The sequence below is a fragment of the Hyperolius riggenbachi genome, chromosome 11, assembly GCF_040937935.1.
Source record: "Hyperolius riggenbachi isolate aHypRig1 chromosome 11, aHypRig1.pri, whole genome shotgun sequence".
Taxonomy (NCBI): domain Eukaryota; kingdom Metazoa; phylum Chordata; class Amphibia; order Anura; family Hyperoliidae; genus Hyperolius; species Hyperolius riggenbachi.
In genome coordinates this window covers 1,405,610-1,422,682 of record NC_090656.1, presented here as the reverse complement: position 1 = coordinate 1,422,682, position 17,073 = coordinate 1,405,610, and the positions used below count along the sequence as shown (strand labels likewise).

Here is a 17,073-nt window from a genome sequence, read left to right as displayed (position 1 = left end):
CCCGAGATTGCTAGTAGCTAGGCATGCTGGGTACTGAGGCCATGATGTGACTGTGGCAGGGGAAATCCCCGAGATTGCTAGTAGCTAGGCATGCTGGGTACTGAGGCCATGATGTGACTGTGGCAGGGGAAATCCCCGAGATCGCTAGTAGCTAGGCATGCTGGGTACTGAGGCCATGATGTGACTGTGGCAGGGGAAATCCCCGAGATCGCTAGTAGCTAGGCATGCTGGGTACTGAGGCCATGATGTGACTGTGGCAGGGGAAATCCCTGAGATTGCTAGTAGCTAGGTATGCTGGGTACTGAGGCCATGATGTGACTGTGGCAGGGGAAATCCCCGAGATCGCTAGTAGCTAGGCATGCTGGGTACTGAGGCCATGATGTGACTCTGGCAGGGGAAATCCCCGAGATCGCTAGTAGCTAGGCATGCTGGGTACTGAGGCCATGATGTGACTGTGGCAGGGGAAATCCCTGAGATTGCTAGTAGCTAGGTATGCTGGGTACTGAGGCCATGATGTGACTGTGGCAGGGGAAATCCCCGAGATCGCTAGTAGCTAGGCATGCTGGGTACTGAGGCCATGATGTGACTCTGGCAGGGGAAATCCCCGAGATCGCTAGTAGCTAGGCATGCTGGGTACTGAGGCCATGATGTGACTGTGGCAGGGGAAATCCCTGAGATTGCTAGTAGCTAGGTATGCTGGGTACTGAGGCCATGATGTGACTGTGGCAGGGGAAATCCCCGAGATCGCTAGTAGCTAGGCATGCTGGGTACTGAGGCCATGATGTGACTGTGGCAGGGGAAATCCCCGAGATCGCTAGTAGCTAGGCATGCTGGGTACTGAGGCCATGATGTGACTCTGGCAGGGGAAATCCCCGAGATCGCTAGTAGCTAGGCATGCTGGGTACTGAGGCCATGATGTGACTGTGGCAGGGGAAATCCCTGAGATTGCTAGTAGCTAGGTATGCTGGGTACTGAGGCCATGATGTGACTGTGGCAGGGGAAATCCCCGAGATCGCTAGTAGCTAGGCATGCTGGGTACTGAGGCCATGATGTGACTGTGGCAGGGGAAATCCCCGAGATCGCTAGTAGCTAGGCATGCTGGGTACTGAGGCCATGATGTGACTGTGGCAGGGGAAATCCCTGAGATTGCTAGTAGCTAGGCATGCTGGGTACTGAGGCCATGATGTGACTGTGGCAGGGGAAATCCCTGAGATTGCTAGTAGCTAGGTATGCTGGGTACTGAGGCCATGATGTGACTGTGGCAGGGGAAATCCCCGAGATCGCTAGTAGCTAGGCATGCTGGGTACTGAGGCCATGATGTGACTGTGGCAGGGGAAATCCCCGAGATCGCTAGTAGCTAGGCATGCTGGGTACTGAGGCCATGATGTGACTGTGGCAGGGGAAATCCCTGAGATCGCTAGTAGCTAGGCATGCTGGGTACTGAGGCCATGATGTGACTGTGGCAGGGGAAATCCCTGAGATTGCTAGTAGCTAGGCATGCTGGGTACTGAGGCCATGATGTGACTGTGGCAGGGGAAATCCCTGAGATTGCTAGTAGCTAGGCATGCTGGGTACTGAGGCCATGATGTGACTGTGGCAGGGGAAATCCCTGAGATTGCTAGTAGCTAGGCATGCTGGGTACTGAGGCCATGATGTGACTGTGGCAGGGGAAATCCCTGAGATTGCTAGTAGCTAGGTATGCTGGGTACTGAGGCCATGATGTGACTGTGGCAGGGGAAATCCCCGAGATCGCTAGTAGCTAGGCATGCTGGGTACTGAGGCCATGATGTGACTGTGGCAGGGGAAATCCCTGAGATCGCTAGTAGCTAGGCATGCTGGGTACTGAGGCCATGATGTGACTGTGGCAGGGGAAATCCCTGAGATTGCTAGTAGCTAGGCATGCTGGGTACTGAGGCCATGATGTGACTGTGGCAGGGGAAATCCCTGAGATTGCTAGTAGCTAGGCATGCTGGGTACTGAGGCCATGATGTGACTGTGGCAGGGGAAATCCCCGAGATCGCTAGTAGCTAGGCATGCTGGGTACTGAGGCCATGATGTGACTCTGGCAGGGGAAATCCCCGAGATCGCTAGTAGCTAGGCAAGCTGGGTACTGAGGCCATGATGTGACTGTGGCAGGGGAAATCCCTGAGATCGCTAGTAGCTAGGCATGCTGGGTACTGAGGCCATGATGTGACTGTGGCAGGGGAAATCCCCGAGATCGCTAGTAGCTAGGCATGCTGGGTACTGAGGCCATGATGTGACTGTGGCAGGGGAAATCCCCGAGATTGCTAGTAGCTAGGCATGCTGGGTACTGAGGCCATGATGTGACTGTGGCAGGGGAAATCCCCGAGATTGCTAGTAGCTAGGTATGCTGGGTACTGAGGCCATGATGTGACTGTGGCAGGGGAAATCCCCGAGATCGCTAGTAGCTAGGCATGCTGGGTACTGAGGCCATGATGTGACTGTGGCAGGGGAAATCCCCGAGATCGCTAGTAGCTAGGCATGCTGGGTACTGAGGCCATGATGTGACTGTGGCAGGGGAAATCCCCGAGATCGCTAGTAGCTAGGCATGCTGGGTACTGAGGCCATGATGTGACTGTGGCAGGGGAAATCCCTGAGATCGCTAGTAGCTAGGCATGCTGGGTACTGAGGCCATGATGTGACTGTGGCAGGGGAAATCCCTGAGATTGCTAGTAGCTAGGCATGCTGGGTACTGAGGCCATGATGTGACTGTGGCAGGGGAAATCCCTGAGATTGCTAGTAGCTAGGCATGCTGGGTACTGAGGCCATGATGTGACTGTGGCAGGGGAAATCCCTGAGATTGCTAGTAGCTAGGCATGCTGGGTACTGAGGCCATGATGTGACTGTGGCAGGGGAAATCCCTGAGATTGCTAGTAGCTAGGTATGCTGGGTACTGAGGCCATGATGTGACTGTGGCAGGGGAAATCCCCGAGATCGCTAGTAGCTAGGCATGCTGGGTACTGAGGCCATGATGTGACTGTGGCAGGGGAAATCCCTGAGATCGCTAGTAGCTAGGCATGCTGGGTACTGAGGCCATGATGTGACTCTGGCAGGGGAAATCCCCGAGATCGCTAGTAGCTAGGCATGCTGGGTACTGAGGCCATGATGTGACTGTGGCAGGGGAAATCCCCGAGATCGCTAGTAGCTAGGCATGCTGGGTACTGAGGCCATGATGTGACTCTGGCAGGGGAAATCCCCGAGATCGCTAGTAGCTAGGCATGCTGGGTACTGAGGCCATGATGTGACTGTGGCAGGGGAAATCCCTGAGATTGCTAGTAGCTAGGTATGCTGGGTACTGAGGCCATGATGTGACTGTGGCAGGGGAAATCCCCGAGATCGCTAGTAGCTAGGCATGCTGGGTACTGAGGCCATGATGTGACTGTGGCAGGGGAAATCCCTGAGATCGCTAGTAGCTAGGCATGCTGGGTACTGAGGCCATGATGTGACTGTGGCAGGGGAAATCCCTGAGATCGCTAGTAGCTAGGCATGCTGGGTACTGAGGCCATGATGTGACTCTGGCAGGGGAAATCCCCGAGATCGCTAGTAGCTAGGCATGCTGGGTACTGAGGCCATGATGTGACTGTGGCAGGGGAAATCCCCGAGATCGCTAGTAGCTAGGCATGCTGGGTACTGAGGCCATGATGTGACTGTGGCAGGGGAAATCCCTGAGATTGCTAGTAGCTAGGCATGCTGGGTACTGAGGCCATGATGTGACTCTGGCAGGGGAAATCCCCGAGATCGCTAGTAGCTAGGCATGCTGGGTACTGAGGCCATGATGTGACTGTGGCACCGGAAATCCCTGAGATTGCTAGTAGCTAGGCATGCTGGGTACTGAGGCCATGATGTGACTGTGGCAGGGGAAATCCCCGAGATTGCTAGTAGCTAGGTATGCTGGGTACTGAGGCCATGATGTGACTGTGGCAGGGGAAATCCCCGAGATTGCTAGTAGCTAGGCATGCTGGGTACTGAGGCCATGATGTGACTGTGGCAGGGGAAATCCCCGAGATCGCTAGTAGCTAGGCATGCTGGGTACTGAGGCCATGATGTGACTGTGGCAGGGGAAATCCCCGAGATCGCTAGTAGCTAGGCATGCTGGGTACTGAGGCCATGATGTGACTGTGGCAGGGGAAATCCCCGAGATCGCTAGTAGCTAGGCATGCTGGGTACTGAGGCCATGATGTGACTGTGGCAGGGGAAATCCCTGAGATCGCTAGTAGCTAGGCATGCTGGGTACTGAGGCCATGATGTGACTGTGGCAGGGGAAATCCCTGAGATTGCTAGTAGCTAGGCATGCTGGGTACTGAGGCCATGATGTGACTGTGGCAGGGGAAATCCCTGAGATCGCTAGTAGCTAGGCATGCTGGGTACTGAGGCCATGATGTGACTGTGGCAGGGGAAATCCCTGAGATCGCTAGTAGCTAGGCATGCTGGGTACTGAGGCCATGATGTGACTGTGGCAGGGGAAATCCCTGAGATTGCTAGTAGCTAGGTATGCTGGGTACTGAGGCCATGATGTGACTGTGGCAGGGGAAATCCCCGAGATCGCTAGTAGCTAGGCATGCTGGGTACTGAGGCCATGATGTGACTGTGGCAGGGGAAATCCCCGAGATTGCTAGTAGCTAGGCATGCTGGGTACTGAGGCCATGATGTGACTGTGGCAGGGGAAATCCCCGAGATCGCTAGTAGCTAGGCATGCTGGGTACTGAGGCCATGATGTGACTGTGGCAGGGGAAATCCCCGAGATTGCTAGTAGCTAGGCATGCTGGGTACTGAGGCCATGATGTGACTGTGGCAGGGGAAATCCCCGAGATCGCTAGTAGCTAGGCATGCTGGGTACTGAGGCCATGATGTGACTCTGGCAGGGAAATCCCTGAGATCGCTAGTAGCTAGGCATGCTGGGTACTGAGGCCATGATGTGACTCTGGCAGGGGAAATCCCTGAGATTGCTAGTAGCTAGGTATGCTGGGTACTGAGGCCATGATGTGACTGTGGCAGGGGAAATCCCTGAGATCGCTAGTAGCTAGGCATGCTGGGTACTGAGGCCATGATGTGACTGTGGCAGGGGAAATCCCTGAGATCGCTAGTAGCTAGGCATGCTGGGTACTGAGGCCATGATGTGACTCTGGCAGGGGAAATCCCCGAGATCGCTAGTAGCTAGGCATGCTGGGTACTGAGGCCATGATGTGACTCTGGCAGGGGAAATCCCTGAGATCGCTAGTAGCTAGGCATGCTGGGTACTGAGGCCATGATGTGACTGTGGCAGGGGAAATCCCTGAGATTGCTAGTAGCTAGGCATGCTGGGTACTGAGGCCATGATGTGACTGTGGCAGGGGAAATCCCTGAGATTGCTAGTAGCTAGGTATGCTGGGTACTGAGGCCATGATGTGACTGTGGCAGGGGAAATCCCCGAGATCGCTAGTAGCTAGGCATGCTGGGTACTGAGGCCATGATGTGACTGTGGCAGGGGAAATCCCTGAGATCGCTAGTAGCTAGGCATGCTGGGTACTGAGGCCATGATGTGACTGTGGCAGGGGAAATCCCTGAGATCGCTAGTAGCTAGGCATGCTGGGTACTGAGGCCATGATGTGACTCTGGCAGGGGAAATCCCCGAGATCGCTAGTAGCTAGGCATGCTGGGTACTGAGGCCATGATGTGACTCTGGCAGGGGAAATCCCTGAGATCGCTAGTAGCTAGGCATGCTGGGTACTGAGGCCATGATGTGACTGTGGCAGGGGAAATCCCCGAGATTGCTAGTAGCTAGGCATACTGGGTACTGAGGCCATGATGTGACTGTGGCAGGGGAAATCCCCGAGATCGCTAGTAGCTAGGCATACTGGGTACTGAGGCCATGATGTGACTGTGGCAGGGGAAATCCCCGAGATTGCTAGTAGCTAGGCATACTGGGTACTGAGGCCATGATGTGACTGTGGCAGGGGAAATCCCCGAGATCGCTAGTAGCTAGGCATGCCGGGTACTGAGGCCATGATGTGACTGTGGCAGGGGAAATCCCCGAGATTGCTAGTAGCTAGGCATACTGGGTACTGAGGCCATGATGTGACTGTGGCAGGGGAAATCCCTGAGATCGCTAGTAGCTAGGCATGCTGGGTACTGAGGCCATGATGTGACTCTGGCAGGGGAAATCCCTGAGATCGCTAGTAGCTAGGCATGCCGGGTACTGAGGCCATGATGTGACTGTGGCAGGGGAAATCCCTGAGATCGCTAGTAGCTAGGCATGCTGGGTACTGAGGCCATGATGTGACTGTGGCAGGGGAAATCCCCGAGATCGCTAGTAGCTAGGCATGCTGGGTACGGAGGCCATGATGTGACTGTGGCAGGGGAAATCCCTGAGATTGCTAGTAGCTAGGTATGCTGGGTACTGAGGCCATGATGTGACTGTGGCAGGGGAAATCCCTGAGATTGCTAGTAGCTAGGCATTCTGGGTACTGAGGCCATGATGTGACTCTGGCAGGGGAAATCCCTGAGATCGCTAGTAGCTAGGCATGCCGGGTACTGAGGCCATGATGTGACTGTGGCAGGGGAAATCCCCGAGATCGCTAGTAGCTAGGCATGCTGGGTACTGAGGCCATGATGTGACTGTGGCAGGGGAAATCCCCGAGATTGCTAGTAGCTAGGCATGCCGGGTACTGAGGCCATGATGTGACTGTGGCAGGGGAAATCCCCGAGATTGCTAGTAGCTAGGCATGCTGGGTACTGAGGCCATGATGTGACTGTGGCAGGGGAAATCCCCGAGATTGCTAGTAGCTAGGCATGCTGGGTACTGAGGCCATGATGTGACTGTGGCAGGGGAAATCCCTGAGATCGCTAGTAGCTAGGCATGCTGGGTACTGAGGCCATGATGTGACTGTGGCAGGGGAAATCCCCGAGATTGCTAGTAGCTAGGCATGCCGGGTACTGAGGCCATGATGTGACTGTGGCAGGGGAAATCCCTGAGATTGCTAGTAGCTAGGCATGCTGGGTACTGAGGCCATGATGTGACTCTGGCAGGGGAAATCCCCGAGATTGCTAGTAGCTAGGTATGCTGGGTACTGAGGCCATGATGTGACTGTGGCAGGGGAAATCCCCGAGATCGCTAGTAGCTAGGCATGCTGGGTACTGAGGCCATGATGTGACTGTGGCAGGGGAAATCCCTGAGATCGCTAGTAGCTAGGCATGCTGGGTACTGAGGCCATGATGTGACTGTGGCAGGGGAAATCCCTGAGATCGCTAGTAGCTAGGCATGCTGGGTACTGAGGCCATGATGTGACTGTGGCAGGGGAAATCCCTGAGATCGCTAGTAGCTAGGCATGCTGGGTACTGAGGCCATGATGTGACTGTGGCAGGGGAAATCCCCGAGATCGCTAGTAGCTAGGCAAGCTGGGTACTGAGGCCATGATGTGACTGTGGCAGGGGAAATCCCCGAGATTGCTAGTAGCTAGGTATGCTGGGTACTGAGGCCATGATGTGACTGTGGCAGGGGAAATCCCTGAGATCGCTAGTAGCTAGGCATGCTGGGTACTGAGGCCATGATGTGACTGTGGCAGGGGAAATCCCTGAGATTGCTAGTAGCTAGGCATGCTGGGTACTGAGGCCATGATGTGACTGTGGCAGGGGAAATCCCTGAGATTGCTAGTAGCTAGGCATGCTGGGTACTGAGGCCATGATGTGACTGTGGCAGGGGAAATCCCTGAGATCGCTAGTAGCTAGGCATGCTGGGTACTGAGGCCATGATGTGACTGTGGCAGGGGAAATCCCCGAGATCGCTAGTAGCTAGGCATGCTGGGTACTGAGGCCATGATGTGACTGTGGCAGGGGAAATCCCCGAGATCGCTAGTAGCTAGGCATGCTGGGTACTGAGGCCATGATGTGACTGTGGCAGGGGAAATCCCCGAGATCGCTAGTAGCTAGGCATGCTGGGTACTGAGGCCATGATGTGACTGTGGCAGGGGAAATCCCTGAGATCGCTAGTAGCTAGGCATGCTGGGTACTGAGGCCATGATGTGACTGTGGCAGGGGAAATCCCTGAGATCGCTAGTAGCTAGGCATGCTGGGTACTGAGGCCATGATGTGACTGTGGCAGGGGAAATCCCTGAGATCGCTAGTAGCTAGGCATGCTGGGTACTGAGGCCATGATGTGACTCTGGCAGGGGAAATCCCCGAGATCGCTAGTAGCTAGGCATGCTGGGTACTGAGGCCATGATGTGACTGTGGCAGGGGAAATCCCTGAGATCGCTAGTAGCTAGGCATGCTGGGTACTGAGGCCATGATGTGACTGTGGCAGGGGAAATCCCTGAGATTGCTAGTAGCTAGGCATGCTGGGTACTGAGGCCATGATGTGACTGTGGCAGGGGAAATCCCCGAGATCGCTAGTAGCTAGGCATGCTGGGTACTGAGGCCATGATGTGACTGTGGCAGGGGAAATCCCCGAGATCGCTAGTAGCTAGGCATGCTGGGTACTGAGGCCATGATGTGACTCTGGCAGGGGAAATCCCCGAGATCGCTAGTAGCTAGGCTTGCTGGGTACTGAGGCCATGATGTGACTGTGGCAGGGGAAATCCCCGAGATCGCTAGTAGCTAGGCATGCCGGGTACTGAGGCCATGATGTGACTGTGGCAGGGGAAATCCCTGAGATCGCTAGTAGCTAGGCATGCTGGGTACTGAGGCCATGATGTGACTGTGGCAGGGGAAATCCCTGAGATCGCTAGTAGCTAGGCATGCTGGGTACTGAGGCCATGATGTGACTCTGGCAGGGGAAATCCCCGAGATCGCTAGTAGCTAGGCATGCTGGGTACTGAGGCCATGATGTGACTGTGGCAGGGGAAATCCCCGAGATCGCTAGTAGCTAGGCATGCTGGGTACTGAGGCCATGATGTGACTCTGGCAGGGGAAATCCCTGAGATCGCTAGTAGCTAGGCATGCTGGGTACTGAGGCCATGATGTGACTGTGGCAGGGGAAATCCCCGAGATTGCTAGTAGCTAGGCATGCTGGGTACTGAGGCCATGATGTGACTGTGGCAGGGGAAATCCCTGAGATCGCTAGTAGCTAGGCATGCTGGGTACTGAGGCCATGATGTGACTGTGGCAGGGGAAATCCCTGAGATCGCTAGTAGCTAGGCATGCCGGGTACTGAGGCCATGATGTGACTCTGGCAGGGGAAATCCCCGAGATCGCTAGTAGCTAGGCATGCTGGGTACTGAGGCCATGATGTGACTGTGGCAGGGGAAATCCCTGAGATCGCTAGTAGCTAGGCATGCTGGGTACTGAGGCCATGATGTGACTGTGGCAGGGGAAATCCCCGAGATCGCTAGTAGCTAGGCATGCTGGGTACTGAGGCCATGATGTGACTGTGGCAGGGGAAATCCCCGAGATCGCTAGTAGCTAGGCATGCTGGGTACTGAGGCCATGATGTGACTCTGGCAGGGGAAATCCCCGAGATCGCTAGTAGCTAGGCATGCTGGGTACTGAGGCCATGATGTGACTCTGGCAGGGGAAATCCCCGAGATTGCTAGTAGCTAGGCATGCTGGGTACTGAGGCCATGATGTGACTGTGGCAGGGGAAATCCCCGAGATTGCTAGTAGCTAGGCATGCTGGGTACTGAGGCCATGATGTGACTGTGGCAGGGGAAATCCCCGAGATCGCTAGTAGCTAGGCATGCTGGGTACTGAGGCCATGATGTGACTGTGGCAGGGGAAATCCCTGAGATCGCTAGTAGCTAGGCATGCTGGGTACTGAGACCATGATGTGACTGTGGCAGGGGAAATCCCTGAGATCGCTAGTAGCTAGGCATGCTGGGTACTGAGGCCATGATGTGACTGTGGCAGGGGAAATCCCCGAGATCGCTAGTAGCTAGGCATGCTGGGTACTGAGGCCATGATGTGACTGTGGCAGGGGAAATCCCTGAGATCGCTAGTAGCTAGGTATGCTGGGTACTGAGGCCATGATGTGACTGTGGCAGGGGAAATCCCCGAGATCGCTAGTAGCTAGGCATGCTGGGTACTGAGGCCATGATGTGACTGTGGCAGGGGAAATCCCTGAGATCGCTAGTAGCTAGGCATGCTGGGTACTGAGGCCATGATGTGACTGTGGCAGGGGAAATCCCTGAGATTGCTAGTAGCTAGGCATGCTGGGTACTGAGGCCATGATGTGACTGTGGCAGGGGAAATCCCCGAGATCGCTAGTAGCTAGGCATGCTGGGTACTGAGGCCATGATGTGACTGTGGCAGGGGAAATCCCTGAGATTGCTAGTAGCTAGGCATGCTGGGTACTGAGGCCATGATGTGACTGTGGCAGGGGAAATCCCTGAGATTGCTAGTAGCTAGGTATGCTGGGTACTGAGGCCATGATGTGACTGTGGCAGGGGAAATCCCCGAGATCGCTAGTAGCTAGGCATGCTGGGTACTGAGGCCATGATGTGACTGTGGCAGGGGAAATCCCTGAGATCGCTAGTAGCTAGGCATGCTGGGTACTGAGGCCATGATGTGACTGTGGCAGGGGAAATCCCTGAGATTGCTAGTAGCTAGGCATGCTGGGTACTGAGGCCATGATGTGACTGTGGCAGGGGAAATCCCTGAGATTGCTAGTAGCTAGGCATGCTGGGTACTGAGGCCATGATGTGACTGTGGCAGGGGAAATCCCCGAGATTGCTAGTAGCTAGGCATGCTGGGTACTGAGGCCATGATGTGACTGTGGCAGGGGAAATCCCCGAGATTGCTAGTAGCTAGGTATGCTGGGTACTGAGGCCATGATGTGACTGTGGCAGGGGAAATCCCCGAGATCGCTAGTAGCTAGGCATGCTGGGTTCCCGAATAGCAGAGCAGACTACTCAATCTGAAGGTGGCCACACACCATACAATAAAATGATCCGATTTTACGACAATTCGATAGATATGATCCGATCTTTTTTTTTTTATTCAACTGAAAAATCCGATCAGATTTCCTGTTTTTTTTTTTTTTTTTTTTTTTTCAATTTTTATCAATCCGGAATGCCAGATATTTTTCTGCAATCTTTCTAAACATTGTATGGTGTGTGTTTGTGAATTTATTAATATACACACCCAAGCAATTTTCTCCGTTTCCAATCATTTTTAACATAATTGGGGAACGATTGAACACGTGTGTGTGTGGGGGGTACATTGGTCATAGTTTTGCAATGTTACAATCTGTCAGAAAAATTGATTGCAATTCTTCAATTGAACAGATATTTAAAAGGTATGGTGTGTGTCCACCTCAAGGGAGACGGGAGTAAAAGCCTTGTTACCTATCACCTTGGTAGTATTTAGTTGGCATAGGAACCAGCAGCTGATCACTGATTGGACACATCTGATCGGGCAAAGAATGTCACCCATTATACACTAAACAACGAGCTAAAACCAACAATACAGAAAAGTCACTCTAAAAGTAAACCCTGTGTTTCCTATACCGTTATCTATGTAAACGAGATGGAAATGGGTCTAACTAAATTACGCACCTAGCAGTTAAAGAAAACCTGGTATTGCTTAAAAGGAAATAAACATGGCAACCTCCATATACCTCTCTCTTCAGTTCCCCTTTAAATGAGCAGTAACCTGTAAACTGAGGATAAATTATTTCTATTGGTACTTTTTATGAAGTGTTGAGGCACTATGGTGACGGATGGTACAATGCAGTAATTAGTCAGGATACCCACGTCTACGCTAATCTTCTTGGTTTCATTCCCAGGGACACTTCATATAGCTATATGTTGTTGCATATTGGTATGTAGCCCGCCCTCCAAGTGATGCTTAGCTCAGGCTGGTGAGATATGCAGCATTCTCACCCCCAGAGCATTCTGGGGGACCGGGTATACTTTCTACTGGCTTCAAAACTCTCAACAAACATTCCTCAGAGCTGCACCTGGCAGGACTAAAGATGTTAATACATTTGAGAATGTAAATCATGGTGAGGAAAGATGTTACAGTGGGCAAACAGTGACTTAATCATTTATAACTGAATAGTGTAAAAAAAATAAAGTTATTTCTTATTTTCAATACGGTTCCTGTTTACCCTTTTGGGGACCGACATAGTTTGAATCTACCACCCACCATATTATTGTGTTTATATTGCTCTGACATTTACTACAGCACTTTATAGAGTACATAGTCGTGTCATTCCCCCAGAATGGACTGCTTTGCAGAGGGCCCAGCAGTGTGTTTGTACACTGGGGTTAAACAGTCTCCTGAAGCCGTCATGAAGTATTTGGCTGACATTGACCCAGTTGTGTACATGGCTTTTGGTTATTTGGTTGGCCTGAGCTTCCATGTCTTGTAGTAGGAGAATGGAGCGTGAGCTGTGTGTTGACAGGTTCTCTTTGTCTGGCAGGTGTGAGGTCTCTCTGGGAGAATTCCTGAAAGAGATAAAGAAGTTGCCGGAGAGTGTGAAGTATGCAGAGATGGCCAATATCCTCGTCATACACTGCCAGTCCTCCGGTGAGTCTCCTCCTCCACAATATCCTCGTCATACACTGCCAGTCATCCGGTGAGTCTCCCCTCCACAATATCCTAGTCATACACTGCCAGTCATCCGGTGAGTCTCCTCCACAATATCCTAGTCATACACTGCCAGTCATCCGGTGAGTCTCCTCCTCCACAATATCCTCGTCATACACTGCCAGTCATCCGGTGAGTCTCCCCTCGGCAATATCCTCGTCATACACTGCCAGTCCTCCGGTGAGTCTCCTCCTCCGCAATATCCTCGTCATAAACTGCCAGTCTCCGGTGAGTCTCCCCTCCACAATATCCTCGTCATACACTGCCAGTCATCCGGTGAGTCTCCTCCTCCACAATATCCTCGTCATACACTGCCAGTCCTCCGGTGAGTCTCCCTCTCCACAATATCCTCGTCATACACTGCCAGTCCTCCGGTGAGTCTCCCCTCCACAATATCCTCGCCATACACTGCCAGTCATCCGGTAAATCTCCTCCCCACAATATCCTCGTCATACACTGCCAGTCTTCCGGTGAGTCTCCTCCTCCACAATATCCTCGTCATACACTGCCAGTCATCCGATGAGTCTCCTCCTCCACAATATCCTCGTCATACACTGCCAGTCATCCGGTGAGTCTCCTCCTCCACAATATCCTCGTCATACACTGCCAGTCATCCGGTGAGTCTCCTTCTCCACAATATCCTCGTCATACACTGCCAGTCATCCGGTGAGTCTCCTCCTCCAAAATATCCTCGTCATACACTGCCAGTCATCCGGTGAGTCTCCTCCTCCAAAATATCCTTGTCATACACTGCCAGTAATCCGGTGAGTCTCCTCCACAATATCCTCGTCATACTCTGCCAGTCCTCCGGTGAGTCTCCTCCTCCACAATATCCTCGTCATACACTGCCAGTCCTCCGGTGAGTCTCCTCATCCACAATATCCTCGTCATACACTGCCAGTCATCCGGTGAGTCTCCTCCTCCACAATATCCTCGTCATACACTGCCAGTCCTCCGGTGAGTCTCCCCTCCACAATATCCTCGTCGTACACTACCAGTAATCCGGTGAGTCTCCTCCACAATATCCTCGTCATACACTGCCAGTCATCCGATGAGTCTCCTCCTCCACAATATCCTCGTCATACACTGCCAGTCCTCCGGTGAGTCTCCCTCTCCACAATATCCTCGTCATACACTGCCAGTCCTCCGGTGAGTCTCCCCTCCACAATATCCTCGCCATACACTGCCAGTCATCCGGTAAATCTCCTCCCCACAATATCCTCGTCATACACTGCCAGTCTTCCGGTGAGTCTCCTCCTCCACAATATCCTCGTCATACACTGCCAGTCATCCGATGAGTCTCCTCCTCCACAATATCCTTGTCATACACTGCCAGTCATCCGGTGAGTCTCCTCCTCCACAATATCCTCGTCATACACTGCCAGTCATCCGGTGAGTCTCCTCCTCCACAATATCCTCGTCATACACTGCCAGTCATCCGGTGAGTCTCCTCCTCCAAAATATCCTCGTCATACACTGCCAGTCATCCGGTGAGTCTCCTCCTCCAAAATATCCTTGTCATACACTGCCAGTAATCCGGTGAGTCTCCTCCACAATATCCTCGTCATACTCTGCCAGTCCTCCGGTGAGTCTCCTCCTCCACAATATCCTCGTCATACACTGCCAGTCCTCCGGTGAGTCTCCTCATCCACAATATCCTCGTCATACACTACCAGTAATCCGGTGAGTCTCCTCCACAATATCCTCGTCATACACTGCCAGTCCTCCGGTGAGTCTCCTCCACAATATCCTCGTCATACACTGCCAGTCATCCGGTGAGTCTCCTCCTCCAAAATATCCTCGTCATACACTGCCAGTCATCCAGGGAGTCTCCTCCTCTACAATATCCTCGTCATACACTGCCAGTCCTCCGGTGAGTGTCCTCCTCCACAATATCCCCGTCATACACTGCCAGTCCCCCGGTGAGTCTCCTCCACAATATCCTCGTCATACACTGCCAGTCATCCGGGGAGTCTCCTCCTCCAAAATATCCTCGTCATACACTGCCAGTCATCCGGTGACTCTCCCCTCCACAATATCCTCGTCATACATTGCCAGTCCTCCGGTGAGTCTCCTCCTCCACAATATCCTCGTCATACACTGCCAGTCCTCCGGTGAGTGTCCTCCTCCCCACAATATCCTCGTCATACACTGCCAGTCCTCCGGTGAGTCTCCTCCTCCACAATATCCTCGTCATACACTGCCAGTCCTCCGGTGAGTCTCCTCCTCTACAATATCCTCGTCATACACTGCCAGTCCTCCGGTGAGTCTCCCCCTCCACAATATCCTCGTCATACACTGCCAGTCATCCGGTGAGTCTCCTCCTCCACAATATCCTCGTCATACACTGCCAGTCCTCCAGTGAGTCTCCTCCTCCACAATATCCTCGTCATACACTGCCAGTCCTCCGGTGAGTCTCCCCCTCCACAATATCCTCGTCATACACTGCCAGTCATCCGGTGAGTCTCCTCCTCCACAATATCCTCGTCATACACTGCCAGTCATCCGGTGAGTCTCCTCCCCACAATATCCTCGTCATACACTGCCAGTCCTCCGGTGAGTCTCCTCCTCCACAATATCCTCGTCATACACTGCCAGTCCTCCGGTGAGTCTCCTCCTCCACAATATCCTCGTCATACACTGCCAGTCCTCCGGTGAGTCTCCTCCTCCACAATATCCTCGTCATACACTGCCAGTCATCCGGTGAGTCTCCCCTCCACAATATCCTCGTCATACACTGCCAGTCATCCGGTGAGTCTCCTCCTCCACAATATCCTCGTCATACACTGCCAGTCATCCGGTGACTCTCCCCTCCACAATATCCTAGTCATACACTGCCAGTCATCCGGTGAGTCTCCTCCACAATATCCTAGTCATACACTGCCAGTCATCCGGTGAGTCTCCTCCTCCACAATATCCTCGTCATACACTGCCAGTCATCCGGTGAGTCTCCCCTCGGCAATATCCTCGTCATACACTGCCAGTCCTCCGGTGAGTCTCCTCCTCCGCAATATCCTCGTCATAAACTGCCAGTCCTCCGGTGAGTCTCCCCTCCACAATATCCTCGTCATACACTGCCAGTCATCCGGTGAGTCTCCTCCTCCACAATATCCTCGTCATACACTGCCAGTCCTCCGGTGAGTCTCCCTCTCCACAATATCCTCGTCATACACTGCCAGTCCTCCGGTGAGTCTCCCCTCCACAATATCCTCGCCATACACTGCCAGTCATCCGGTAAATCTCCTCCCCACAATATCCTCGTCATACACTGCCAGTCTTCCGGTGAGTCTCCTCCTCCACAATATCCTCGTCATACACTGCCAGTCATCCGATGAGTCTCCTCCTCCACAATATCCTCGTCATACACTGCCAGTCATCCGGTGAGTCTCCTCCTCCACAATATCCTCGTCATACACTGCCAGTCATCCGGTGAGTCTCCTCCTCCACAATATCCTCGTCATACACTGCCAGTCATCCGGTGAGTCTCCTCCTCCAAAATATCCTCGTCATACACTGCCAGTCATCCAGGGAGTCTCCTCCTCTACAATATCCTCGTCATACACTGCCAGTCCTCCGGTGAGTGTCCTCCTCCACAATATCCCCGTCATACACTGCCAGTCCCCCGGTGAGTCTCCTCCACAATATCCTCGTCATACACTGCCAGTCATCCGGGGAGTCTCCTCCTCCAAAGTATCCTCGTCATACACTGCCAGTCATCCGGTGACTCTCCCCTCCACAATATCCTCGTCATACATTGCCAGTCCTCCGGTGAGTCTCCTCCTCCACAATATCCTCGTCATACACTGCCAGTCCTCCGGTGAGTGTCCTCCTCCACAATATCCTCGTCATACACTGCCAGTCATCCGGTGAGTGTCCTCCTCCCCACAATATCTTCGTCATACACTGCCAGTCCTCCGGTGAGTCTCCTCCTCCACAATATCCTCGTCATACACTGCCAGTCCTCCGGTGAGTCTCCTCCTCTACAATATCCTCGTCATACACTGCCAGTCCTCCGGTGAGTCTCCCCCTCCACAATATCCTCGTCATACACTGCCAGTCATCCGGTGAGTCTCCTCCTCCACAATATCCTCGTCATACACTGCCAGTCCTCCAGTGAGTCTCCTCCTCCACAATATCCTCGTCATACACTGCCAGTCCTCCGGTGAGTCTCCCCCTCCACAATATCCTCGTCATACACTGCCAGTCATCCGGTGAGTCTCCTCCTCCACAATATCCTCGTCATACACTGCCAGTCATCCGGTGAGTCTCCTCCTCCACAATATCCTCGTCATACACTGCCAGTCATCCGGTGAGTCTCCTCCCCACAATATCCTCGTCATACACTGCCAGTCCTCCGGTGAGTCTCCTCCTCCACAATATCCTCGTCATACACTGCCAGTCCTCCGGTGAGTCTCCTCCTCCACAATATCCTCGTCATACACTGCCAGTCCTCCGGTGAGTCTCCTCCTCCACAATATCCTCGTCATACACTGCCAGTCATCCGGTGAGTCTCCCCTCCACAATATCCTCGTCATACACTGCCAGTCATCC

At 53.4% G+C, this 17,073-nt stretch overlaps 1 protein-coding gene across 2 annotated transcripts in view; it reads left to right on the top strand.

Annotated features, from left to right (window-relative positions):
• VAC14 (VAC14 component of PIKFYVE complex) overlaps window positions 1–17,073 on the top strand; it is a 209,289-nt gene that overhangs the window by 35,178 nt on the left and 157,038 nt on the right. For both annotated transcript variants that reach the window (XM_068260029.1, XM_068260028.1), the window contains exon 7: window positions 12,356–12,462. In XM_068260029.1, coding sequence (XP_068116130.1) covers window positions 12,356–12,462 — 107 coding nt within the window. The remainder of the gene's footprint in view (window positions 1–12,355; window positions 12,463–17,073) is intronic.